This window comes from Myotis nattereri, assembly GCF_964212035.1.
Source record: "Myotis nattereri genome assembly, chromosome: 2".
NCBI classification, from domain to species: Eukaryota; Metazoa; Chordata; class Mammalia; order Chiroptera; family Vespertilionidae; genus Myotis; species Myotis nattereri.
Genome location: NC_138076.1, coordinates 208,343,315 through 208,369,494, shown reverse-complemented (window position 1 = coordinate 208,369,494; position 26,180 = coordinate 208,343,315). Strand labels below are relative to the sequence as shown.

The window sequence follows — 26,180 nt, the reverse complement described above, 5'->3', positions numbered from 1 at the left end:
GGCTCCCGAGGGCTGGAGGCGGGTAGGTACTGCGCGCGGGGCATGCCGGGAGCTGTAGTCCGCGCCGCCCGGAGCTGGGGCGCCCGGGGTGAGGGTCCCCGATACCAGCAATCTGCCCTCCCCCAGCCCTGCCCTACTTTGCCCTTCCTGGGAGACCCACAAACCGGGTCTCTTTAAGAAGCCCATTGGCCAAATGACTGTGTGTTTGGGGAAAGGTCAAGTTAGGGGTCACGAGTGATAACCCCAAATCAGCAATCCTCCCATTTGTTCTCCGCATTATTGATTCCCCTTTGTCCGCAGTGGGTATCAAACAGCTGCTAAATATGGGAAGAAATGTGTTCCTCCCAGAATCCCCATTCTATTCCCTGTATTGTTTTTCTAATATTCTTTCATTTTGCCTTTGAGTGTGTGTGTTGGGGAGCGGGGCGCGGGCGGGGGGGGTGGTATTGGGGAAGGGAGGGGAGCTGGTTCTATCCCCATGGGTTTTTTTAAAAACATATTTTTATTGATTTCAGAGAGGAAGGAAGAGAGATAGAAACATCAATGATGAGAGAGAATCATTGATCCGTTGTCTCCTGCACGCCCCCTACTGGGGATCCATCCCACAACCCCGGGCATGTACCCTGACCAAGAATTGAACCGGGACCTCCTGGTTCATAGGTCGCTGCTTAAAGTTGATTGAACTCCCACTGTATTCCAGGTGCTTCATGTTATTCACTGAAGCTCTCAGCAGCCCTGTGAGGCTGTCATTACTGTACCCATTATACAGATGAGGGTTCCAGTGAGGCGACCTCCCTGACTCACTGCTGGTGACTGGCTGGCTGGCACGAACCTGTGTGGTTTCCAAGTGCATTTCCACCAGCAAGGCCCCTCTCCTGCTTCCCTGCCAGGGATTGTCGGCGCTCCCTGGGCAAGATGTCTAGGGAGGAAAAGTGGATAGGGCACCAGATCAAAGCCTGGAGAGCTGGGTTTCATCCTGACTTTGGTAGGATGAGGTATGAGGAGAGGGTAGGGGAGTGGTTGGTTGTGTGGATCCCCTTCTGAGCCAGCTAGCTCAGCGGTGGGACTGACATTGTGGTGCAGCAGGATGGGAGCAGAGGGGCAGCTCCTCATGCCACTTGGGACCAGGGCGGCACAAGGGCTGAAGAGGAAGTGTGCAGGAAGCCGCCCATTGTCTTCCCTAGCAGAGAAGTGCAAACAAGGAGCCCGGAACGCTGGTGAACTTTGAACCCATGGCAAGGGCCAGAGCTATGCACCGATTGTCTAGTCCTGACAATGGGGGCTCAAGCTATTTCCTGACCAAATAGTCTCAGAGTAAATCCTTCTAATATTTACTGACCTTTAAGATAGCCTGTCTGTTACTGCAATTACCTGCCTAAGGGCTAGATGTGTATCCAATATTGAATAAAAGGTTGGCGAGACCTGGGCACCAGTGGAAGTCCTTTCCCTTGCGTTGGGCTTGCCCACCTGGCCCCCAGTATTTCCAAATTATTTCTTATCTCGTCTCTTTCATTTGCGTGCGGCCCCTCCTCCAGATCCTGAACCCTGAACCACGCGGGAGGTGGGGGAGCATTCACAGAAGCGGTCCTCCTTAACTTCCTGTCCTTTTCCATGATGCAAGCTGGTCTTAGGCTAAGGCAGAGGGCACGGAGGCTCCCTCATGGATCCCAGTGTCACACACAGGCCCCCGCACACGGGGCAGCCTGGCCCTGTGCTGGGGAAAGGCTCTGTGTCACCACCCAAGGCTCTATTTTCTCCTTAGACCAGTAGTTCTCAACCTTGGCTGCACATTAGAATCACCTGGGAATCTTTTTAAAATCCTGATTTCTGGGCCTCATCCTGCAGAAATTCTGTTTCTTTGTTATGGGGTGGGGCCACAACATGAGTAACAAAGACACAGAATTCCTGGAGGATGAGGCCCAGGAAGCAGGATTTTAAAAAGATTCCCAGGTGATTCTAATGTGCAGCCAAGGTTGAGAACCACTGCCTTCGAGCCTTTCTCCTCTTGGCAGGGACGAGGTCACCGCTGCTGGGCTGTTTCCCAAGGACTCACCAGCGTGCTCTAGAGCAGGTCCTCTCTGAGCCTCCGCTTTCCCTTCTGGAAATTGGGCATCATAGTAGTCCCAGAGCAAGGTTGTGAAGATTAAAGTGTTCAGTGCCTGTAAAGCACCTGGCACAGTCCCTGGTTTTAGTCCATTGAATGGATGGACCAACGAATGAATGAGTGAAGAGGGGTACAAAGGGGTCTCGAAAGACCAGCAGCGCTCCCGGTGCTCGGTGAGCCCCCCACCGCTCTCAGCTGCAACAGAGCTAGAGCAGGAAATGCTTTTTAAAATCAACTTAAAGTGTTGTCGGCAGGGAGTGACCTGGTCAGATTTGCAACTTAGATCATCCTGGGGCGGAGCGCAGTGCCAGGGCTCATTGCCATCCGACACAGGAGCTGCCCTGTGGACGGTGGCCCAGGAGGTGTCCGTGGAGGCTGAGCCAGCACCTTTGGTTTCAAAGTAGAGGGGGGAGCTTTACTGAGCCAGTCTCACCCCCTCCTTTCTCAGAGCTCCCCGCCCCCCCCCCCAATTCCTGGACACCAGTGTCCCCTCGGCAAGTATCTAAAATATTCCCACCCGAAGCAGCAACCCCACCGATGAGGGTCTTGGCTAAGAACCAGGCGGCAGGACCCAAGGCCCGTAAGTAGAGCTGACAGATGCCACCTCATCCTTGCCTGTGGCTGGGTTTTGTCTGGAGGAAGCCATGTTTAGGTGGCAGGGATTGGGGGGTGGGGTACACCCACTGCTGGAAAAGGACTCCTGAGCCCTTTCTCCCAGCAGCCATCGTGCAGTGCCATCATATTTGTTGAGCAACAGCTACGTGCCAGACACTGAGACACAGATGAAGAAAGTCGTCAGGTAGCCCCTGGTCTGGGGGGGGGGGGGGGGGGGCTCTGTTTGGGGCGGTGGGTGCAGGAGGCTTGGACAAAACTCAGAATCCCAGACAGTCCTGTTTGTAACCACACAGGGACATTCTTCAGGGCTGTTCGCTGTTCTTCCCCATTTAGAGGATAAAGGCAAACATTCCTTAGATGCTTTCTGGGGTAATGGCTATCATGGAGGAGAGCCAAGCTTCCGCTGGTTACACTGCCTCCTGCTGCCCCCTTCTGGGAAGAGCAGATGCTCTTTAATATGGCTCTGAATTCGGCTTACTTTCAAGCCGAGAGAGAGGTGCTTACGGGACAACGGATGCCAGCCCAGACTTTGTGGCTTGCTATCTGGGCGGCTTGGGAGCGTCCCTTCACCTCTCTGAACTTCATTTCTAAGTTGGGAATGATAATAGCTCTAACCAGCCTCCTCCAGGGACCCGACTATTCCATGCAAGCGTCCCTCTGGCTCCGCCGCTGTCATCCCACAGCTTGAAACAGGAATCACACAGAACCAGGATTCTACTACCCGTCCCCCTGGGCCTCTTGAACCCCCACCCTGCTGCCAGAGAGTCTGCACCAAGCATTTTTGTGGATGATCTCTTTCCCAGCCCACGGGGCCCCAGAATCCAGGACACACAGGTCTAGCTCCGCAAACGGCCTGCTTGAAACCCCTCTTATAACCGGACAATCGCTGGGTCCGTGCTGCCAATTAAGCAGAGACAGGGTTGAATCAGATATGAACATTTATCCCAATACTGCTGGCAGCATGGGAGAGCAGCAGGTCACCCACAAACATCTGCTCTGCGGCCCCCCATAAACCAGCTACTGAGATTGGGTAGGACAAGGATTACATGGAGAAGTAGGGATTACAGGCATGGGGAAATAGGAGGCTGGTGGACTCCATTGTTTGGGCAACAAGGTTGTTCATCCTTCCATGATAATAGGCAGTTTTTGGATGAGAATGGACCACATTCCAAGGTTGACTCCCAGGTCCCGGGGGTGTACAACTCCCAGCCAGGTCAGCATGTCCTTTCTTTAACCCACACAGGGCAACCGCGGTTTCCAGAGCATGGTTAATATTTCCCATAACCATAGCTAGTCCCCAATATTCTATTTTTGCCCCTAACACTCTCACTCAGTCTGCAGAGGAGGAAGGCACCCCCCCCCCCCCCCCAAGGCAGGGGAGGTAAAGTGCCACAGCACCCAACCTGCTTCTAGGAAAGCCTAGTCCGCCGCCCAGCTGCTCCTGCTGGCCTCGCTCACGTCTCTGCCGTAGGCAGGAGGTGTGCGGTCTAAGTTTCTAAGCTAGATCTTCACCACCGTGGCTGAAGGAGCTACTTCCGATGGCCCAGCACCTTGTTTTAGAACGTGGGTGCAGTTTGCAGCCCTGGCTGAAACTGAGTCAGAAAAACCCGTGTTTAAAAATAGCATTTTTGTTTTGAAGTAATTTCAGGCTTAGAGAAAAGTTGCAAAAACCTCCTGTTTTCCATCAGACTTATTTATCTCAATAATTTTGGTATTCGTTGATGATTCTTGCTATAAAAATTATGACTATGCAGATTGCCAAATTGTGATTTTTCTATTTCCAACATCCCTTCTGCATTTATTAGGTGGCGTTCTATTCTAAGGGAGATATTTCCTTCTTATTCATTCATTCATTCATTCATTCATTCATTCATATCAGAATGGACTATTGGATTCTATGGGTTATAATCTGTTACTATTAACATGTCCCTCAGCTGAGGCCAGGAGGAGAACCATGAATAAGATGGTACCCACGAGGGCATTTGGGCCGGCACAGGGGGCAGGAGTGGGAGGACAGGACATTCGTCACAGTAACAATTCATTGTTACCGTGCCGGGCTCTGTACTCAGTGCTTTGTATGAATCTGATTCTAGGAGGCAGGTACTGGATTGTCCCCATGTCACAGATGAGGAAGTCGAGGCACCTGCACAGACCTAGAGCCAGGGAGCAGGAGGGCCGATGTCTCCAGGGGCTGTGCTTTGAACCCTATCCCCCTGCTGTGTCTTCACATGTAGCGAGGAGTCACAGTCCAGGAATTCCTCAAGGGGCTGTCAGCCCTGGGCAGAGGGGCCTCTGAGACCCAGAGCCACCGGCTCCCCCTCTCCTGTTCTGTGCGGTGTGTCTCAGATACTCCTCACTGCACCTGTCACAGTCTGTCAGCCACTCCTCACCAGGCCGATTCCCCGAGGGTCTGCCTTCATCCTCCATTGCCACAGATCCTGGCTCGAGGCCTGTCCTTCAGGGTGGACTGAAATTGAGGGGTGGGACAAGCTGTGTCTGTGAGTGTCTGGGGCAGTGGGAACAGAGGTGGAAATCCAGAGATCTCAGTGCTGACTGGCTGTGGACAAGGCGGGGTGGGGGGGTGGAGGGGGCGGGTGGGGAGGGGGCGAGGGAAGAGGGAGCCTTGGGGAGCTGCCAGGTCTGGGCACAGGTGACCCTGAGTGGTGGCCGTGCACGCAGCCAGGGAACGTGGTTCTGAGGAGCAGGCAGTGGACACATGGATCTGAGTCCAGCCAGAGGCTGCAGGCCCAGACTCCAGTCCCCAGCTCAAGACAGTGGTTAAGCCACTGGGATGGGTGGCATCGTCCAGAGAGGGTGGGCCCACCTAGGAGCAGGTGGAGACTCCGGGGGCGTCAGCAGGGCTGAGCTGAGACAGTTGCAAGGACGCGAGCCCTGGGAAGGCACATGAGTCGGAGCCATTTGGTTCAGAGCAAACAGTCCCCGAAGGCATCACTGTGCATAAAGTGGGGAGACCAAGCCGTGGAGTCCGGCGGCCTCTGGATGCTGTGTTCCGCGCCCTCACAGCTTCATTAACATGTTACAGATTCCGGTGCTTAAAATGATAAAGTGTCAGTTACCCTGAAAACTTCCTCTCCTGCCAATGACCCCTTCGCCTGGAGGTAAGGATGAAGTTCGCGCTGCTTCCATAGCTGGGGGAGCCCAGTAGGAGCGGCACCTCACATCGTTTTCAGCTTGACCCTCTGTGACATCCCACCCACCCTGTGCCCGGCAGGGCTGAGTGTGCGCCCATGTCTCAGAGGAGACGACCGAGGCCCCCACCGGAAGGGTCTAGGAGGCAGACCTGGGCCCTTGTGCAGAGTGGATGCCAGTGTGGGGGGTGGGGGGGCTTCCTCAGGCCATGACCCCTCAAGGGAACGCTCCAGGGAATGGCCGTATTCCAGCACACCTGGTTAGACGAGGTTGGGAAACTTCCAACGGTCCGACACAGAGCGGGTGCTCAGCAAATATTTGCCCAGTGGACAAAAATTTCATCATTCCTGTTATCTGGTGTTGCAAGTTCCTGCCTGCGGTGCACTGGGTAGCGGGGTGCACTGGGTAGCGGGGTGCACTGGGTAGACGGGGTGCACTGGGTAGACGGGGTGCACTGGGTAGATGGGGTATACTGGGTAGACGGGGTGCACTGGGTAGACGGGGTGCACTGGGTAGTGGGGTGCACTGGGTAGATGGGAGGCGGGGCCTCCGCAGTGAGTGGCTCATTATTCCGGTAGTTCAGGCTTGCCAGGGGCAGGGGGAGCTCAGGGCCCCGGCTCCGTCAAGATAAACCCAAGTTCTGAGAAGCCTGGAAGGCACGGCTCCACCTCCTTTCTCCTACCTCCTGGGCTTTGCTCCTCTGAACCTGTCCATACCTATTGAGGACCTTCCAGGAAGAAAATGCCCTGGCTCAGCCTGGGCACCTTGTGGGGGTGGGGAGAGTGGGGGGGAGATGGGGAGGACCTAACCAAACTCCCTTGCTTGTATCCCGCATCTCAAGGTGTCTCCCCGTGGAGCTGGGGAGACACTTGGCCATCATACATGTGCGTGTCACGCATGTTTCCAAACCCTGAGTTACACTCCGTTCCTCCCTGATCTTGAGATCTGGAAAACCACTGCAGGCAAGGCCCATTGGAGGCTCCTACCCTGAGAATTTTAACCAGTGAAATTCCTCTCTTGAGCAAGCTGTGTGCCCTTAGGCAAATCACTCAACCTCTCTGAGCTTGTCTTCTGACCTGTGAAAGAGGTCATTCCCCTTTCTCTCTGGAAATATGACAAGATGGGCCTGTTTTCCGCCCTGGCTGGGAAGCTGTTCCAGGCAGGAACACAGTTCTTGCATTCCTTGCTCTTCCTCTCCCCCAGTGCCAGAGTCTAGGAGGCACTCAACATGCTGAATAAGTAAATGTCTTTTAAAAACTAAGAACTGTTCATGTTTACTCTGTGCCCGGAACCAGTTTTTATGGCTCTCCCATTCAATCCCCATGTTGCTCTAAGAAGGTTCTATTACTCCCATTTTAAAGATGAAGAAATCAAGGCTCAGAAATGTGTCTAGGTCGGGCAGTTCTGCATGGGGTAGCGGAGACAGAAGCCAGATCGGAACCTCACATGTGTTTGCAGACAAACCTTGCTCCTTGAAGAGGCAGGGACATTCGTGGGAGAGAAAATGAGGCTTGTCTGAGACCAGCACAAAAGGAAGGTTTCTTGGCTACTTGTGTCTGCAGGGGAAGGGCTCCCTCCACAGAGATCCCTGTCTACACTGCCCCTGACTGCTGTGGTCTGCCGTGCCCTCTGCTCCTACAGCAGTGGTTCACCTGGGCATGTCTGGAGATGGCTTTGGTTGTCACAGCTGAGTGGGTCCACTGACATCTAGTGGGTAGAGGCCAGAAATGCTCCCAAACATCCCGTAGGACCCAGGACGGCCCTAGGACGGCCCCAGGACCAAGGGTGATCCGGCCCAAATGTCATAAGAGCGGAGGCTGAGCAGCCCTGAGCTGGAAGGATGGGACTCCTTGTCTGAAATCCCTTCTTCTGAAGCGCGTATTCCCATCTCACAGACGAGGAAGCTGAGGCTCAGCGAGGTTGGGACTTCCTTGGGAAAGTCACTGCCCATTGGTGTTTTTTTCCCTCCTTCCAGGGTTCCCCCGATCCTGGCTGACACTGGCCCTTTGCTACTGACATGCCTCGGGGGCTTGTAGGTGGGGAGGGTGACCCAGGTTCTGGGGCTTTCTCAAACCCCTCTGTCCACCTGGGCACAGAAGACAGACAGAGGGAGGAGGACAGAGTGGCTCCCCTGGGGAAGCTTTGGGGACGAGGTTCTCCGTGGGCAGAAAGGATGGACCCCAGGTCTGCCCACCCCCTGGCAGCTCCAGAGACTAACCTCCAAGTGTGGACGCCCAGAGTCTAAAATTAGATTCTCCTCCAATTTAGCCAAACTCAGCCATTCTCCAGTGCATCCCGAGGGGCCGGGGCGGGCCTCCTGAGCCGGTGCAGCCTCCTGGCCACCTCTGGACCCCTCTCTATCTGGAAATGAGAGGCACTGCTCAGCCTTGGGGCTCTGAGTAGGACCTCAGACATCTCACGGCGGGATTCACCTTAAATAGCGCAGGAGCCGGAAGGGAGGGCCCCAGCATTAGGGGGTGGAGGGCGGTTTGTTGGGGGCATTTGCCTACAGGGGTGAAAAGGCTCTTGGCCCCAGCACCTCTCAGGGGCAGGGACAGGTTCATAAGACCCTCGGGCTCCATGGAGCTCCCTCTGCTGGGCGTGCTGGCAACCTTGCTCCTTGGGAAACCAAGGCAGCCCCGGAGTTAGAAGCACTTAGCACTTGGCTGTTTTATTTCCTCAAAAGTGAAACAGAAGGGAGGTGGGGCCCAGCTCAGCACCATGTGGGTGGCTCCCCTTCCCCCGTGCCCACCACCACCTCCTCCACCTCCTCTCCTGGGAGCCCACAAGTCAAAAGAACTCCTGGCCTCTGGGATGTCACCCCCTGTGCCGCCTGAGTCGGAGGAAGAAATGCTCTTCTGGTGGAAACAGCTTGAGAACAAGCAGGCTGGGCACAGCTGGTGGCCGGCGTCACCGGAGCTTCCTGTGTCATGTCCGCCCATCTCAGCGGGTCTTCCCCCGGCCCTCGGAGATGACCTCCTCGGGCTGGGCCCGCATGTACCACTCCACCCAGGCGCCGTCGTAGATGGCCACGTCGGGCTTGCCACAGAGGTAGGCCCCCAATGCCACATGGCAGGCTGTGACGCCGGAGCCACACGTGGCCACCAGAGGCTGGGACAGGTCCACCTTCTTGTCCTGGAACATGCGGTGGATCTCCTCGGGCGTCTTCTCCAGGCCCTCCTTGGTCATGAAGTCCGTGAAGGGGATATTCACGGTGCCGGGGATGTGGCCAGGTTCGATGCCTGCAGCAGGAGGGAACAGATACAAGGGCGGTGTGAATGGCCTCTGCGGCACCGAGAGCTCCCACGCAGCCATGGCGCTAACTCCCCAATGGGCATCGCCTCGCGTGGCCCACACAACTGGAGACCCAGGTGCGACTGACGGGCATTCCCATTTCACAGGTGGAGATGCTGATGTGCAGTGCTGCCCAAGGTCGTGCCTCCAGCAAACTGCTGGCGGGAATCTGAACCCAAGACTCAGAGCCCTCCAGAGCCACACTCGCCAGGTTTCCTGATGACTGACTGTGCGCCCTGGGGCAACTATGTGCCCTGAGGCGATGGAGCTAAACCAGACCTCTGCCTCCAGGACAGGGAGCACCTGCAGCCAAGGAGTTCTGATCCAGCAGAGCAGACAAGCAGTAGCTGAATAACTGCAAGGATGATGAATGTTGCCAAAAGGCCCTCCTGCGTGGGGCACACCAGGTAAGGTGGTAACAGCTCTTTCCTCCCTGGCCGCTTGAAGATAAACCGTTATCATGAATGACCCGGTAACTATCTGGACCAGGAAGTTCATGACCAACAGGCGACTTCAGCGGAAGCAAGTGGTCATTGATGCCCTTCACCCTGGGGAGGCAACGGGACCCAAGACAGAAATCCGGGGAAAACTCGCCACAATGTAATAGACCACACCTGATGTCATCTTCGTGTTTGGATTCAGAACCCACTTGGGTGGTGGCAAGAGCACTGGCTTCGGATGATTTATGACGCCTTGGATGACGCAGAGAAAAACGAACCCAAACACAGACTGGCAAGACACGGCCTCTCTGAGAGGAGGAAGACCTCAAGAAGACAGAGAAAGGAAGGCAAGGACAGAACGAAGCAAGTCAGGGGGACTGCCAAGGCCAATGCTGGCGCTGGCAAAAGGAAGGAGTCAAGATTCTTCGGTGACTTTATCTGTGGTGGGTGTGCAGGTTTTTCATGAGAGGATTAATTAAAAAAAAAAAAAAGATGGTAACAGCTGGCATCACTGAACGCTCACTGTGTGCCTAGCACTGTTCTGAGCCCCTCAGCTCCTTTAATCCCCCCCAGAACTCTGTGGGAAAGAAATGACTGCCCTCTCTTTTTGTAGAGGAGACTGAAGCACACAGACTAACTTGCCCAAGTTAGCAGGGGCCGAGGCCCAGAGCCTGTGCACTAACCATCAGGCAGCACTGCCTGGGAGGGGTGGTCAGAGAAGCTTCTCTGAGAAGTCCCTGAAGGGTGGGTAGGATTCAGCCAGGTAGAGGAGTCTGGGCTGTGGGGACGGAAGGATTTCCACGGAGAAGCGCTCCCAGGGGACAGGGAATAGCATGGTGCTTAGAGGGGTTAAAGGTCATCATGGCAAAAGCCCAGACAGTGGGGAGGCTGAGGCCCAAGGGGAAACTGAGGTGGGTGGGAACATCTGAGGGGGCCTGGCTGAAGTCTTCGAGCTCTGACATGACGGCCAGAGGGAGATCAGACTCCCGTTTCCAAAAGATCATGATTGTAGCAGGAAGAACAGGGGCAAGGCGAGAGGACCATTACTTTAGGGAGTCATTCCTGCACCCGCATCTCCAAAAACTTCCCCAGGGCACCCAACACACGGTTCACTGTCACCACTGGTCATTTTGTTCTCCCCACTCGCTGTGAGGCAGGTATTACTAATATTCCCATTTTCACACCAAGCACCGAGATTTGCAACAAAATAAACCGTAACGGGCACTGGCTCGAATCTCAGCCACTTGGACTCTAGGGTGGCTTCTGCCTCAGTTTACCCCCTGCAGTGGAGTGACACTGCTCCAGGGAGCTGCTGACCCAAGCCACTATCTCTTCTCAGGACCACATGGATAGCCAGCACTGCGGCCCCTAGTGAGGTTGGAGCAGGCCAGGCATCTCCACTAACAGATTCAGAAACTGGACTCAGTCAGAGACATGACGTGGAGACGAACTCGGACCCAGAGAAGCACAGCAAGCTGCCGACCCCCGTTGGCTCCTGTCAGAGCAGTGCTGTCCCTGCGCCTGGAACCCCACCAAGCAAAGCAGGCTTCCCCTCCCCGCGGGATCATGTGGCCAATTCTGGGCGCACTTGGCCAGGGTCTCGGGCCATGGAACGGGAATGATGGGGACAGGGAAATTCTGCACGGATTTAGCGCTGCGCTGCTCACTGACATTAAAGGTACAGGCTCCTGGCTGGGCTGCTTCCTGACACCTTCAGCACCTATCAGCCGGGGTCACCCTTGACAACAGGCCTGCCGGGTGTACCTCATCTCCCGTTTCACGGACGAGCAAGCATGACTGAGGTGAGTGCGAAGCACCCCGGTAAAGAGCCACAACCGGATAAGCACGTTAACTGTATCACTTCCCATGTCTGTGTGCATCCCTGTCTGCCAACACGGAGCTGCCATGTGACATTTGACCCTGACCCCATCCTTGAAGTTCCGCATTCTGCTGCCACTTTACACAGGCAGAGACTACAGGTCAGAGATGAGGTGACTAGCCAGTGCAATCCGGGGCCGGGCTCTGTCACACGGCCAGGTCTGACCCTGGCTCGCTGTCCTACGTTGCTTCACTCCCCGATCCCCACCTCCACTCCCCGGGGGCTGAGCTGAAGGACCCAGCAGTGTCAAGATAGCATTCTTCTTAGGCTGAACCTATATGGGTTTGTCAGTGGTTGGATATCAGCAGTTTATATGGTTTGACCTATTGTCAACGCTGCTCTGCAGGGCTGTACGTGGCAGGGACCTTCTGAATTTAATACTCTCAGGCCTTGACTCTGTGCCAGGTACTGGGTGAGCTCCAGGCTGCACCGGGGACAAGGATGTCCTTGCTCTCGGGCCATCCCAAACTCTACTGGGACAGGGTGAGCCCAAGCTGCTCTGCCTGCCGGCTCGGGGAAGCCCCCCCCCCCCAGATCCGAGGGCCTGGGGGTGCCATTTAGGAGAGCGCCCCAGAACAAGTGGCAAGTTTCTCACCCCCTCCCTGGCGCAGGCACAAGAGAGATGGCTGGGGAGTTACTGGCCGCTCACGGACATTAAATTACAAGCTCCAGGAGTTCACTTCCTGATACCTGCAGCCAGGTCGCCAGCTCCGGCTCCATTTCCTCTGCTCTACAGTGACAGCCGACACCTTGAGGGGTCATGAACAAGCTCACACCAAGGGGCCGCTGACTCACCTGCTTTGTGGAGACCCCATCCCTGCTTCATATGGGCCCCCCTGCAGGCTCCTTGCCTGGAGAATGGAGCCCCACCCAGAAGACCCTGCCCCAACCCAGGCCATCAGCCACCAACTATTCAGTTTCTGCCCCAAACTGGGCAGCAATCTCTATTTAGTGCCCCCTCTCCTGCCCTCTGCCAGCTCTGTCTCGGGGGGGGGGGTGGTGTATTGGGGGCAGGGAGCTCAACCTCCTCTTCCCCAACTCCATCACCCTCAGAGATGGCCTAGACCTGACTACGCCCCATTTCTTTGGGGCTTTTCCCAAACTGAGCCTGCCCACCGCCCCCCCCCCCCTATTCTGCAGTGACCCCTACATCCATAGAATTGGGGAAGCTGTTTGGGTTCTCACATATATACACCCTGGGTTCCCAACAAACCTGGGGGAGTCCCTGCCCCAAGCATCGCTGTCCCCAGTTAAGGAATAAAGTCAGTGGGGCTCCCAGAGTGAGTGACTAGAAACCAAATCTTGGGCCCCCACCCCATGCGGGCCCTTTAAAGGCAAGGGCAGTGCCCAGGGGGCCCCTGATCACTCCCCCCGGGGGCCGCCCAGCCCCTGCGGCCAGCCCTGTTACCGTCTCGGGGCTCCGGCTCAGTGCCCTGGAAGCGGCCGGCGGCTCGGGCGTCCACCACCTGGAAGCGCCGGGACTCCAGGTTCTCCTTGATGTCCTCGTAGGTCTTGACAAAGGTGGGGTCCAGTGTGGCCCGGAACTCGGCGGACGCGGGGCGGCTCTTGCCCGAGCTCAGCGGGAGGCCCTGGCGCAGCCAGTTGCGGAGCCCGCCGTCCAGCAGGGACACGGCGCGGTGGCCAAACGCGCGGAACATCCACCAGACGCGCGGCGCCGAGTACAGGCCCTGGTCGCTGGCGTCGTAAACCACCACGTGGGTGTCGGCGCCCACGCCCAGGTGGCCCACGTACTCCGCGAAGTGTGCGGCGCTGGGCAGCATGTGGTCGTAGGGCGAGGTGCGGTCGCTGCACTGGTCGATGTCAAAAAAGGCCGCCCCCGGGATGTGCCGCTCCTCGAACTCGCGGCGCCCGTCGCGGCCCAGCTTGGGCAGGTACCAGGAGGCGTCGAGCAGCTGCAGCGGCTGCACCTGCGGGGGCTGCCCGGCGCGCACGGCCCGCAGCGCCTCCGCCACCCACTGCGCCGACACCAGCGCGCGGAAGAGCTGCTGTGAGGCCATGGCGGCGGCGGAGACACTAGGGCTGCGGGCCTGGGAAACACAGAGGAAGTCAGGAGGGAATCTAGGAAGGGCTGGCCCCAGGGCAGGAAACGCCCCGTGCCTCTGCGGCTGGGCCTGGGGCAGGGGCTGGAGCTGGGGCTGGGCCAGGAGGGGAGGTGGAGCCGGCGGAGGGCAGAGTCCAGGGACCTCAGAAAACCGTCTGCGGTGAACCCAGGTGCAGACTCCGGTCACCGCGGCTTTCCTTCCCCTCCCCCGCCAGGATATACTGTATAACCAGCACAGTGACGACCACGACCCCTAGAAAGGGCCAGGAGGGCCCCTCACTGCTGCTTGCTGCGTGGGGTGGGGTGGGGGGTTGGCGGGGGGCACACTGGGAGAGGGCCCAGGCAGGGGCAAAAGCCTTAGGCCCTCCCGAAGATGCACCCAGCAAGGAAGGTCCCCGGTGAAACTCATTCATTCAGCATTTACACAAGCAGCCTGATAGGAAGAGTAGCTGGAACCCACGGGGTCCGGCTGTGTGGACCATTTCATCCTCACAACACCTTGGAGCAGTGGTTCTCAGCCTTGGCTGCACATTAGAATCACCTGGGAATCTTTTTAAAATCCTGATTTCTGGGCCTCATCCTGCAGAAATTCTGTTTCTTTGTTATGGGGTGGGGCCACAACATGAGTAACAAAGAAACAGAATTTCCGGAGGATGAGGCCCAGAAATCAGGATTTTAAAAAGATCCCCAGGTGATTCTAGTGTGCAGCCAAGGTTGAGAAACAACCTGTGGGTTGCGAACCCTTTGGCGGTTGAACGACCCTTTCACAGGGGTCTCCTAAGACCATCCTGCATATCAGATATTTGCATTATGATTCATAACAGTAGCAACATGACAGTTATGAAGTAGCAACGAAAACAATTTTATGGTTGGGTCACAACATGAAGAACTGTATTTAAAGGGCCAGGAGGTTGAGAACCACTGCCTTAGAACAAGGCAGGTCACTGGTAGGCTCTAGATCAGGGGTGGGGAACCTTTTTTTCTGCCAAGGCCCATTTGGATATTTATAACATCATTCGAGAGCAATACAAAGTTATCACCTTAAAGATCAGCCTACTATAGTGGTCAAACATTTAAGTAACTCGCCCCTAACGCCTTGGCAGGGCCAGACCGAATGATTGCTCGGGCCTTATAAAGGCCCGCAGGCTGATGTTCCCCACCCTGCTCTAGATGATTGGCTGAGTGAGCGCCCTCAAGAGGTTTGGTATTATTCTCACTGTTTCACAGAGGGGCCACTCAGGTCCGAGAAGTGCACTAACTTGAGAAGCAGTGACCAGGCTGCCCACTAGGCAGTCTGACCCCGGAATCCAGGCCTCACTGACACGCACGGAGCAGGCTCCCCGAGTCCAGCACAGTCAGATTTTGCCCCGTGAGCCTGAGCTTTCTCTGTGGGTCTTTTTGTAGCAGCAACAGCGACTTAGCACCTCCCTCCCTCTCCCCTCCACTCCCCTGTGAGCCAGCAGCGGCCCACTGTCATAGCAGCCCAGTCTTCCAAAGGCGAGATGCCCCCACTGCGTGCAGCCCCTGTGCACGCAGCCCCTAGCTCACCAGAGGCCTTTGTGCAGGTCAGAGAAAGGCGCCCCTCTTGCAAGGCCTCCAGGTCAAGCCCCTCAGCCGCACTCCCTGTGCAGGGCGCAACCTTTACACCCACACCAGGCAGCCCTGCCACCACAGGGAAGAGGACGGGTAGAGAAAAAGAGTTCACAGGAGGGCGCTTTGGGCCAGGCTACAGCCTAAGCACTGTAGCAGGTCAGGGGCAGCCTCAGGAGGTGAAGCCAGATTTCAACTCCTGCGGCTGGACTTCTTCCCCAGTCGTAGGCCAATGATGCCCAAGACTAATGAGCGTACAGTGTGCTACCTTATGCCCAGCCCCCGCCCACAGTCTCGCTGCAGGCTGACTTTTAGGCACCACTTTGCCCACAGGCCCTGAGCTGGCTACAAAGAAACTCTTGACTTTGCCAGAGCCTGGAGGTGAAGGCAGGCCACAGGCCTGCTTGAGATACAGTATAATTAAGAAAAGGCTGAATGAAGTTCAGTGGGAGCACAGAGGGGCCACTGGCTCCGCCTGCAGTTGGAGTAGAAGGGGTGGGAGGGCTTCCTGGAGGAGGGGGAAATCCAAACTCATTTGACCTTTTCGGGGGGGGCTTTGGTTAAGGGGTCATCCCAGAATCGGGGGTTTACACAGCTAGATGATGTTGAGGTTTGCTTTGGGCCCCTTCTTCTTGAACCACAACAGCCCTGCCCCCCACCATTCTTGGGGATCTTTGCCTCAAGGAGACATTTAGAAAGAAAAGAACCATGGGTTGGGAGTCAGATCCCCCACTCTCACCTGAAAGCCTGTGCAAAGTTCACTCTGCAGCTTAACAGGTTATGTGAAGGTGGGCTTGTTAGGCTCCCTGGCCTGTTGCCATGTCCTATGAAGGGCTTTCTAAACCTCACCTCTTTTAGCAAAGATTAAATAATGAATGTAGAAGGTCGTGACGATGCACTGTATGTGGCTGGCATTAATAATTATTCAAAACGGCTTAATAAAAATACCATTTCTTTTTTCAAAGTTACTCTCATAGGTGGCCTTTTTAAGAATATATATTTTTATTAATTTCAGAGAGGAAGGGAGAGGAGAGAGAGATGGAAATATCAATGATGACAGAGAATCACTGATTAACTGCCTTCTGCATGCCCCCGACTGGGGATTGAGCCCGAAACCTGAAAATGTGCCCTGATGGGGAATCGAATCCTGACATCCTGGTTTATAGGGTGATGCTCAACCACGGAGCCATGCTGGCTGTGCTCATAGGAGGCCTTCGAACAGACAGCCACAAATCTAGAATCAGAAATTCAGGATTGGGTGGGACTTCAGGCCTGCCCCACCCTGCTTGCTGGATTGGCAGTTCTTAAAAAACAAACTGGGAGGTAGAAGGTCTGGGAGAGCAGGCTGCCTGTGTCACTGAAGGGCGGGATCAGGTTCCTGAGAGCTTGTAGTTGGGGGTGCTCTGGGAGTGCAGGGCGAGTTGGGGGTGCTCTGGGAGTGCAGGGCTCCAGGACGTACAGGTCAGCCCCAGGCCCATGGCAGGAGCATAAACAACCGCACTAGGGGGAGTGTGAGCCCCAGGCCGCCATTGGGTGGGCCCTGGAAGAGCAGGGCTCCCATCAGACTGGCATTCAAGGACTTCTCCAGCCTTGTCCTTCCTGGGACCCCAACTCAAAGCACAAAGTTCAGAGGATCCACTGGGCAAATGCTCATGAAAGTATGGCTTTTTGCAACTTCCTGAGAGAGTATAGTTATTTCAGAATAAAACCAACTTTTTAAAGGGGATGAGAAAAGCATACCAGGTATATGTAACCGCATATGCAAAAGCTGAGTAGGGCAGCGAGGACCCACCAGTGTTAGGTTTTCAGAAATTATGCCAACAGGTTGTTAAAAATTAAAGTATATAAGCTTACAATTAAATGGAAAAACGAAGGCAATTACTGGTACATTTGAAAGTATAAGGCCTGGAGATTGGCCAGGTAAGCAAAGGCAGCCGGTGCCACGTGGGCTCCGGATCTGACACAGCCTGGCCTCAACGCTGTGCCCCGGGGCAGCCAGCCCAGCTTCTCTCCGGGCTCTTTAAATAAGTTCTGGCCTTCGCAGCAGGGCTGTTGTGGGAACTAAGTAAGTAACCCCTCCCCAAAGTTCCTCACTACACGGGCCCTGATGGAAGTTACTTTCATTTCACGCCCTCAAGTTCCTGGCTAGTTTCTCCTCCTGCCGCCGCCGGTCGGTTGGCCTCTCCCTAGCTTATCTGTCAGGCTTTATTAGTCCCTCCTCCCTCCCTCCGGTCGCTTCTGGTGGCACCAGGTGTCCCCCGCCCCCACCCAGGGCCACTCACTCCGTCCCCACCCTGCAGGCCGCCCCAAGCTGCTGCGGACAGCCAACCATTATTAGGGCAAACCCACCAGCGCGCCTTCCCTCCCAGACTGCAGCCCCTCCTCCGCTCAGGCCCCGCAGGGACCCCCGCCCGGTGCACCCCAAAGATCGGCCTCCCCCTAGAAATCAGACGCGACATCGCAGAAGTTACCCGGGTTTCGAGCTCTTGGGTTCCCGGCTCGGCCATAGCCCCCGCCGCAGGGTGCCCCCTCCCCGCGCCCGCAGCTGTCCCCTCCTCCCGACACCAACCTGCGGCCAGCCAGAGGGAGGAGACTGGGCACTGCCCACCGCCCTGGCCACTCGGAGCCGCCTATGCCCGCGCCTTCCATCGCCTGGGCCCGGGGGACGCCCGCGCCGCCGAGTCTCACCCCGCGTCACCCCGATGCCACCCGGCGTGCCCAGCGGGTTTCGGGGGGATCTGAGAGCCGCTGCGCGCGGGGTGGCGGGCAGGGCGGGCGCCGCTGGGCGGCAGGCCTCGCGGGGCCGGAGCGAGTGGCGCGCGTCCCCCCCGTGCGCGGCGGCGCGATGGCGCAGGCCGGCTGGGAGGTGCCGGCCCGGGGTTTGAGCCGCGAACTTCTCCCCGGGCAGGGGCGGGAGCCAGGGCGGCGGCGAGGGCGCGTAAGTGCGGCGGGTGAGGGCGGCGACCTGCGCTCGGGCCGCTCGGGATCGAGCCGCCGGTTAGGTCCCCGTGGCGGGGGCGGGCGCGATGCCCTCGGAACCCCTAACCCAACGGGGCAGAGGGCACCGGACCGGGGCTGGACTCGGGCATCCTGGGGGCGGGCTAGCCCCGGCTGCCCAAAAACCGCTGGAAGGGTTTCGAGACCCGAGGCGCGGCAGGTTAGGGGGGCGGGGAGAGTGCGGGGCTCGGGCGAACCCTCCCCCACGAGCGCACGCCCCTGCCCTCACTGGAAAGGGGGCTCTCAGCCCACGATGCCATCTTCCCCCATCCTGGGCATCTTCTCACCCTTCTTCTCGGCAGCGTCCTGAGGGCAAGTATTGTAGCTTCTAGGGCCAGCTCCCCCCACGCCACCCCCGCAACCCCCAGCCCTCAGATGCTCTTGCCCCACCCCCTTCCGTGAGGGGGACCCCGGGGCGGGGAGGCTCTCCTTGGGGAATCTGCCGACCGGTCCCACTGCACGCCCCAGCCCCCGGGTGGCTGTAAACACCCCACCCTGGAGGGTTCAGAAGGGAAAAAGCTCCTCCCAGGCCCCACCGCGCTGAACACAGGGTCCTCACGCCCGTCTCTTTCCCGGTTCCCACCCGCGCCAGGTGAAGCGCAGAGCGGAAACCATGGTTCAGCAGGTGCTCTACCGGGCGCTGGTCTCCACCAGGTGGCTGGCGGAGTCCATCCGGGCCGGAAAGCTGGGGCCTAGCCTGAGGGTGCTGGACGGGTCCTGGTACTCGCCTGGCACCCGGGACGCCCGCAAGGAGTACCTGGAGTGCCATGTGCCCGGCGCCTCCTTCTTTGACATAGAGGAGTGCAAGGACAAGTCGTCACCCTACGAGATGATGCTGCCCAGCGAGGCGCGCTTCGCCGACTACGTGGGCCACCTGGGCATCAGCAATGACACACACGTGGTGGTCTACGACGGTGACCACCTGGGCAGCTACTATGCGCCTCGGGTTTGGTGGATGTTCCGTGTGTTTGGCCACCGCACGGTGTCGGTGCTCAATGGTGGCTTCCGGAACTGGCTGAAGGAGGGCCACCCGGTGACATCCGAGCCCTCCCGCCCAGAGCCCGCAGTCTTCAAAGCCACACTTGACCGCTCCCTGCTCAAGACCTACGAGCAGGTGCTGGAGAACCTTGAATCTAAGAGGTTCCAGCTGGTGGATTCACGGGCCCAAGGGCGGTACCTGGGCACCGAGCCAGAGCCAGATGCCGTAGGTAGGTGTCCCAGGGGGTGGGATGGTCCCTGGAGAGCAATGCCGGATGGAAGGGTGGGGAATAAGGATGTCTGGGACCCTCTGCAGGTTTCGCCCTCAGTACCTCCTGTGTAGGCCTGTTTTTCCATCTGTAAAATGAGAGGAGGGAGCCAAACCTAAAGGCTTTTTCCGCTCTGATGCCTGAGGACCTCCAGAGGTGGTCCCATAGTCCTGTGCTGACAGGCACCTAGCATCTGTATAGGGTGGCATCAGCAGAGGTGACAGGTGACATATCCACCCACGTCCACACCAGGCACTAGCTCCCCACATGCCCGAAGGCACGTCCGTGAGCCAACACATGAATCACTGTACAGAGGCCTCACAAGGACACCTGGGTCTCAGGGCCTCTCTGTCCCTCGGAAACCCTTGTAGACGTCAGCACTGTCCTTCCCCCCGCACCACCCCCTCCAGCTCTCCCAGGCCCCCTGACCTTTCCAGACAGCTGCAGCCTGTCCGCAGAGCTACAGCAGCATCTGCATTTCACGCTGAGCACTCGACATTGCATTATCTCATCTCACAAGGCGTCATGTCCCCATCTGAGAGGGGAGGAAACGGAGATGCCAGGATATGAAGTTACTCGCTCAGTTACGTGGCAGAGTCAAGATCTGAATCCAGTGCTGCCTCGCTTCAAACCAGCCATCGAAACCAGCATGCATGGCTGTTTTTGCCCACCCCCACCTTGCAGGGTCGGGAGGGCGCCCCCTCCCTAGGCATCAGCAGGGAGATGGCACATGCGTGCTCCCTCTGCTGTGGGAGGTTCTATACTGCAGGGGGTGAGGGGAGTCTCAGGAGAGGAAATGCAGAGTTCTAGATCCCCCTAACAGACCTCAGAGGTCTTGCCATCACCCCCGCTGGCGTCCTGGACCTCGGTGGTCTTGGGCCTCTCATGGCCCAGGTGGCCTGAGCCTTCAGGGTGGCTGGCAGCTCCTGGGGCAGTGGCTCTGCCCTTGGTCAGGGTGCCTCTGCAGAATCTAACTCCTGCGCAACATGTTGCCTAACTTGTTGAAAAGTGTCTCTTCCTGTCTGTGCCTGGAGGAAGAGAACTGGAAAGCTGTTTCCAACACTCTCTGAGCTGGAGGGCCTGAAAGGTCACATCAGGCAGAAGGGAGACCGAGGTACCCGGAGGGAGGGGAGGGGTCAAGGCCACAAGGCTGGTTAGTGGATGAGCCAGGAGAACGCAGCGTTCCGTGTCCCTGTCGTGGGTTTTTTCCAGGCCTGTGTTTTCCTTGCCCAGCTTGCTCTCTGAAGGTCCGGAGTTGAAGATTCAAGTTCATTTGGCACCTTCTAGAGACTCCTGGCACGGAGCTTCTGCAGCCCCCTCATGGCCTTGGTTCAAGATGCCCTCTCTCCTTTGGACTTAAGCTGCCCCAGGGGTGGGATGGGGGAGGGGGGTAGCTTGTGGAGTTGTTCCCCAGCTGCTTCCCAGCTTGCCCGGAAGCACTGTGAGAATAAGTGAAGGGAGAGTTTAGAGATGCCAGACCCAGTGTCCTCACTCCCATTTTAGAGAGGAGGAGACTGAGGCACAGAGAGCGGAAACCACCTGCTGCATGTGATGCCTCTTGGAAGTCTGGACTTTTCAAGCCCTGCCCCCTGCCCTGTGGCCCTACTCCCACCTCCTAGAGCTCCCAACTGGACCCTGGGGAGCGTGGGTCTTAGTTGAGGTCAGGAACGTGGAGGAGCCTAAATCTAATCGAGCAGCTTCTCTGGGTTCCTTTATTATAAAACAAGAGAGTAATGCCAGCCCTGCCCACCTGGGGGTGTATTCGTTGGAAAGCAGCAGTGGCTGGGAGGGTGTTTTGAGAAGGGTGAGGAACTGCAGGCCAAGGCATTTAGAGAGGCATGGAGGATGTTGGCCTTCCTCCCGGACAAGGCACTTTGGGGACACAAAGGCACATGAGGCTCTGCTGAATTCATGGTCGCCAACTTGGGGTGGGTCAGGGAGGCAGCACGTGGGCTCGGCAGTCCGGATGTAACACCCAGGGGGATGTGGGTGGTGGGCCCTGGGCACCCCTGGAAGGCGTGTCCCCAGGCCTCAGAAACCCGACAGCCACTTCTTGCAAAACCTAGGCAAGCAACGCGCCCTCTGGCCTAGGTTTTGTGCCCCCAGTACCTTTGGTTCTGTTTGTAAGGGGAGAAAAGTGAGAGGCAGACACCCGAGTTCCTGTGGGGGTGTGGCCCTTGCATGTGGCCCTGAGCCAGTCCCTTCGCCTTTGAACCCTAATGAAAGGGACACTGCTCACCTTGTAGGGGGAGGGGGAATCAGGTGGGAACTGAGCCAGCTCTGTCTTTATAAACCCATTCTCTTTCCCTCCCCTCCCCCCGGGGTGGGGCAAGGCTGAAGAGGGAGGATATTGACCTAGTGAGCCCTGTATTTGCAGAGCCTTTATATACGCACAGCAGCCCTGCACAGGGAGGCGGGTGGGGGTGGAATTGGTCCCACTTTGCAGGTGGGAGCAGAGACCTCTCTAAGGAGGCGGGATGACCCCAGTCTGCAGGGTGGGTGGTGAAGTGATGGGACCGACAGCATCTGAGCGTGGGTGGCAGCCTCAGTAGTCAGTGCATCGCAGTGGGGCTGTTTCCCGGACCACTGCGTGTCAGCAAACACAGACGGGAGGCAAAGCCCAGCTCTGCGCTGTGGCTACGGGATCCTGTGGCCCCTCTGCCCCCCCCCTCTTTCTCCCTTGAAAGTCTGGGGCGGGGGGGGGGGGGGGTGCGGGCGGGCAGGCCGGAGGGTGCTAAGATGCCTCCCAGTGGCCTGGGTTGGGGGCTCCCCACTGGCGCTCCTTGCACTGAATTCCTTAGTGCCTTTAGGAAGAAAGCAAGAAAGAGCCAAACAGGTTTTCCTTGCCTTGAAAACCCACACCTACCAGTAGCCTCGCCAGCTTGACTGGCATCTTCTTGGCCAAAGCTGGAACACGAGGTCCCAGACCTCTGAGCAGTTGAGGAAAAGGAGGGGCCATCTCATCCATTCCCCCACCTCAGCCGCCTCTCCCAGGAAGGCTCAGGTGGTCAAAGAACACGGACCTGACTTCACACACCCGTGCTGTGTGTCCTGGGGTAAGTTCCCTCACCTCTCTGAGCCTGGACTCCCCATTAGGGCCAAGAGGATAAGGTTCTTGAGGTAGCCCCTTGTTTGGGGGCTCCAGGCCAGAGGTTGTGAGCATGGAGGTTGGGAAAGCCGAGCCTGCAGCTGGAGTTGGACCTGGACGAAGGGCAGCAGGAGCTTCTGGGCCATCACAGTTCACTGTTCTCCAAGGGGCTCTGGGCTGTGTTCACTCCTCCCCCCTCTGCAGGCACGTATGCACGCGTGGGCAGGGCAGGACAGGCCGTTCCTGCTCATTTAAGTTCCTCAGACACACCCCGAGCCCCTGCTGGCAGAGATGAAAAGGGCCCCGTCCTCTGACTTCTTCACTCCCAAGAGGTGCCTCTTATGTAATCGGAGGAAAACAATGAAGCTGTTTTCAGAGGGAAAATCAGCATTCAGAGCTCAGCAGAGGCTTGTGCTTTTAAATGCACCAAATCCAGCCCACTGCGTGGATGCTGAACATTTTAAAGTTGGTTTCTTGGCAAAGAGCACCCTCCAAGCCAACAGATGAAATATTTCTCATTGGTAGGGTCAGCACCACCCAATCTCAGATTAAAGTTGCCAGACAAATCGATGAAATATTTTTTTAAAAAAAGGTGAAATCCGCACAGGAAGAATTGCTCTAATTTTATAAGTTGGGCCTCTATTTAATCAAAGGAACTCTTGAGTTGTGCCAGCAAATTTCGGAATCCTCTTTGTCTTTGGGTGAGAGGAATGGGACGCTGTTGGCATGAGCACACCTACTGTGTGCCCGGGGACATTAGGGTGGGTGGTGAAGTGATGGGACCGACAGCATCTGAGCGTGGGTGGCAGCCTCAGCAGTCAGTGCTGCTGTCCTTACAACAGCCCTGACACACCTGACTCCACTCATTCCCATTTACCCATGGGGAAACTGAGGCTCAGAGAAGTGAGGTCACTTGCTTAAGGTCACCTTGCGGGTGTCAGAGCTGGGATGTGAACTTGTTGAAAACCAGGCCATATGCTCCTTCCACAGCCGTGTGCTTAACAGGAAAACCCAGTGACTGCGATCCTGGGTCTGCCTTTACCTCTCTGTGTGCCCTGAGGAAGCCGTTTTAATAGCCAACCTCAGTACAATCACCTGTAAAATGGAGTCATGTGAAGATGAATGAATTCTGAGGGTGTCTGTTTAACATCTATCGTCCTTGCTAGTCCATACTCCCAGAGAGCGGAGCTGAGTCCCTTTCACCTCTGTTCTCCGCAGTTGACACAGCACACAGCACTCACATTATTTCATTTGCTCTTCTCAATAACCCTATGAGACGGGGCTGAGTCCATTTTACAGATGAGATAACTGAGGTTCAGAAAAGTGACACGACTTACCCAAAGTAAAGGTTAGCAAGTGGCAGGGCTGAGACATTCCCTATCCTCTCAGGCCGGTCTGATTTTGGAAATTCCTACCTCAAGGCAGGTTTCCGGAGAGAGGGCACTTTGCCTTAAGTCAGGAGCATTGGGTGTAGGTAGGGCCTACATTCAATGCTCAGAGAAGAATCTAGGTGAGCTCAGAGAAGGGTAAAGACTTTGTTTATTTGCGAAACACCCTATCCTAATAGCCTCAATGATTTTGGCCTCCAGGCCCCACTTGCCCCCACCCCCACGCCTTCCTAACCCTGCCCTTCCCTTTGTCCTCTGCCCCTGCCCAGGACTGGATTCAGGCCACATCCGAGGTTCGGCCAACATGCCGTTCATGGACTTCCTGACGGAGGATGGCTTCGAGAAGAGCCCAGAGATGCTCCGAGCCATGTTCGAAGCCAAGCAGGTGGACCTCGCCAAGCCCCTCATCGCCACCTGCCGCAAGGGTGTCACCGCCTGCCACATCGCCCTGGCCGCCTACCTCTGCGGCAAGCCCGACGTGGCCATCTACGACGGCTCCTGGTTCGAGTGGTTCCACCGGGCCCCACCCGAGACCCGCGTGTCCCAGGCGAAGGACGGGAAGGCCTGAGCAGGGAGCTTCTCTGCTCGCCCAGAGCTCAGCCGGTTGGTGACTGGCATGACCTGCAGCTGGTTCATAGCTCCCGCCTGGGAGATCTTAGAGTCCCGGGTAAAGCTCCCCCCGCCCCCCGCGCCCCCACAACACTGGAATAAACGTGGCTTTTTCTGAGTGCCGTATCTGCCTGCCTCTGCCTGGCTTCCATCCTTGGCCCATATTTCCATCTCCGGCTGATGCCTTAGAACAGTGATGGCGAACTTTTTGAGCCGGCGTGTCAGCATTTTGAAAAACCCTAACTTAACTCTGGTGCCGTGTCACATATAGAAATTTCTTGATATTTGCAACCACAGTAAAACAAAGATTTATATTTTTGATATTTATTTTATATATTTAAATGCCATTTAACAAAGAAAAAACAACCAAAAAAATGAGTTCGCGTGTCATAGGTTCGCCATCACTGCCTTAGAACCACCGAGGAAAGACTCTGTAGCACCTGCCAGCTGGGGAAGCCACTTTATTACTTAGTTTTGGCAAAGGAAGCCGCCTGTTGTCCCACATCAGGTGGGGCATACTGGGCCCTACCTGGAAGGGGCACCAGGAAGCCAGAGAGAAGTGAGGCCACAGCTGGCCAGGCACCAGCCCCTGCTCTAGGCCCAGCCCTCTGGGTGTGTGTTGGGTAGGGGGCAGGGGAGGGGGGCAGCTGGCCTTCCGAATGACTGTTGAAAGAGGAGTCACACAACACGGGCCCTGGGGCCTCAGAAGAGGTGATGCCCAGCAGCAGGCCACGGGAAGGGGGCCTCCACCTTGGGTGACCTTCCGGCTCAGAATAAGACCCTCCGTCCCTGGGCCGGGAGCTTGGGCAGGTGAACCAGGAGCTGCGGTGGAAGAAAGCCACCGAGCAGATGACCCAGGTGGCTGCATCTCTAGTTTCCTAGCAACAGGCTCTGTAAACCCTCCTTTGGGGATATAAGGTGACTCCAGGCCCCACCGCCTGGGGCTTCCCTGCTGCCCGCTGTCCAGCTTGGAAAGAAGTTCTACTGCGGGCAAAATGCTACCCCCACAGCATCACGTGTGGCAGAAAAATTGTCCATGAAAGGAAGAGTGAATCCATGTGGCAGACTCCATTGTTTTCTATTGAGAACTTGCCACCACCACCCCAGCCTGCGGTAGCCACCCCTCTGCCCAGTCAGCCACCCACATCCAGGCAAGACCCTCCACCAGCAAAAGGATTATGACTTGCTAAAGGCTCAGGTGATGGTTAGCAATTTTTAGCAATAATGTATTGTGTTTTTTAGGCATAACGCTATTGCACACGTAATAGACTGTAGCGTAAACATAACTTTTATATGCACTGGGAAGCCCAAAAATTGTGTGTGACTTGCTTTATCCTGATACTCGCTTTATCATGGTGGTCTGTAACCAGCCCCACAATAGCTCTGAGGTTTGCCTGTACATTTACACACCTATAGGCAGTTAATTCAGGGGACAAGAGCAAAAACAGGAATCCCGTGAGGAGGCACGTGTGCTAACCCAGGCAAGAGGAGGTGGTGGTTTGGACCAGGGTCGGGGCAGCTGAGGAGGTGGATAAAGGGTCTGAGTCCGGTGCACTCTGAAGGACTTGCTGATGGGTCGCTTACGGGGTTAGCTTAGGGTTGGTTATAGGTGACATCCCTCTCTGCCAGGCAGTGTTCTAGGCATTTCACAGAACGCCCAGTGCTCACTCTTACCCTTGGAGGTGGGTTATATGTTTCACGTGTGAGGAAAGTCCAT

The 26,180-nt window shown here is 56.7% G+C and overlaps 2 protein-coding genes across 5 annotated transcripts; one reads left to right on the top strand and one right to left on the bottom strand.

The window, feature by feature from the left end:
• Window positions 1-8,516: 8,516 nt before the first annotated feature.
• MPST (mercaptopyruvate sulfurtransferase) lies at window positions 8,517-17,987 on the bottom strand. 2 transcript variants are annotated; one of them, XM_081083230.1, is made up of 3 exons: window positions 17,704-17,987; window positions 12,891-13,530; window positions 8,517-9,111 (listed from the first exon to the last, which is right to left on the bottom strand). In XM_081083230.1, the coding sequence occupies exons 2-3, from the start codon at window positions 13,498-13,500 to the stop codon at window positions 8,813-8,815; spliced, it is 909 nt and encodes a 302-aa protein (XP_080939356.1). In that variant the 5' UTR covers window positions 13,501-13,530; window positions 17,704-17,987; the 3' UTR covers window positions 8,517-8,812. The 2 variants fall into 2 exon arrangements, with proteins under 2 accessions (XP_080939356.1, XP_080939355.1); XM_081083229.1 differs by having other exon boundaries at window positions 17,606-17,706.
• TST (thiosulfate sulfurtransferase) lies at window positions 17,940-24,589 on the top strand. 3 transcript variants are annotated; one of them, XM_081083226.1, is made up of 3 exons: window positions 17,940-18,072; window positions 18,724-19,339; window positions 24,124-24,589. In XM_081083226.1, the coding sequence occupies exons 1-3, from the start codon at window positions 17,980-17,982 to the stop codon at window positions 24,420-24,422; spliced, it is 1,008 nt and encodes a 335-aa protein (XP_080939352.1). In that variant the 5' UTR covers window positions 17,940-17,979; the 3' UTR covers window positions 24,423-24,589. The 3 variants fall into 3 exon arrangements, with proteins under 3 accessions (XP_080939352.1, XP_080939353.1, XP_080939354.1); XM_081083227.1 differs by having other exon boundaries at window positions 17,971-18,443; XM_081083228.1 differs by having other exon boundaries at window positions 18,064-18,085.
• The last annotated feature ends 1,591 nt before the right edge of the window (window positions 24,590-26,180 follow it).

Coding starts and splice junctions, on each gene's coding strand:
- MPST (XM_081083229.1), bottom strand. CDS start 17,641: ATGGCCGAGCCGGGAACCCAAGAGCTCGAAACCCGG. Junction 13,531..17,605: donor CCCAAGAGCTCGAAACCCGG/GTAACTTCTGCG, acceptor TGTGTTTCCCAG/GCCCGCAGCCCTAGTGTCTC. Junction 9,112..12,890: donor TGAGCCGGAGCCCCGAGACG/GTAACAGGGCTG, acceptor CTCCTGCTGCAG/GCATCGAACCTGGCCACATC.
- TST (XM_081083226.1), top strand. CDS start 17,980: ATGGCGCAGGCCGGCTGGGAGGTGCCGGCCCGGGGTTTGAGCCGCGAA. Junction 18,073..18,723: donor CAGGGCGGCGGCGAGGGCGC/GTAAGTGCGGCG, acceptor CACCCGCGCCAG/GTGAAGCGCAGAGCGGAAAC. Junction 19,340..24,123: donor GCCAGAGCCAGATGCCGTAG/GTAGGTGTCCCA, acceptor GCCCCTGCCCAG/GACTGGATTCAGGCCACATC.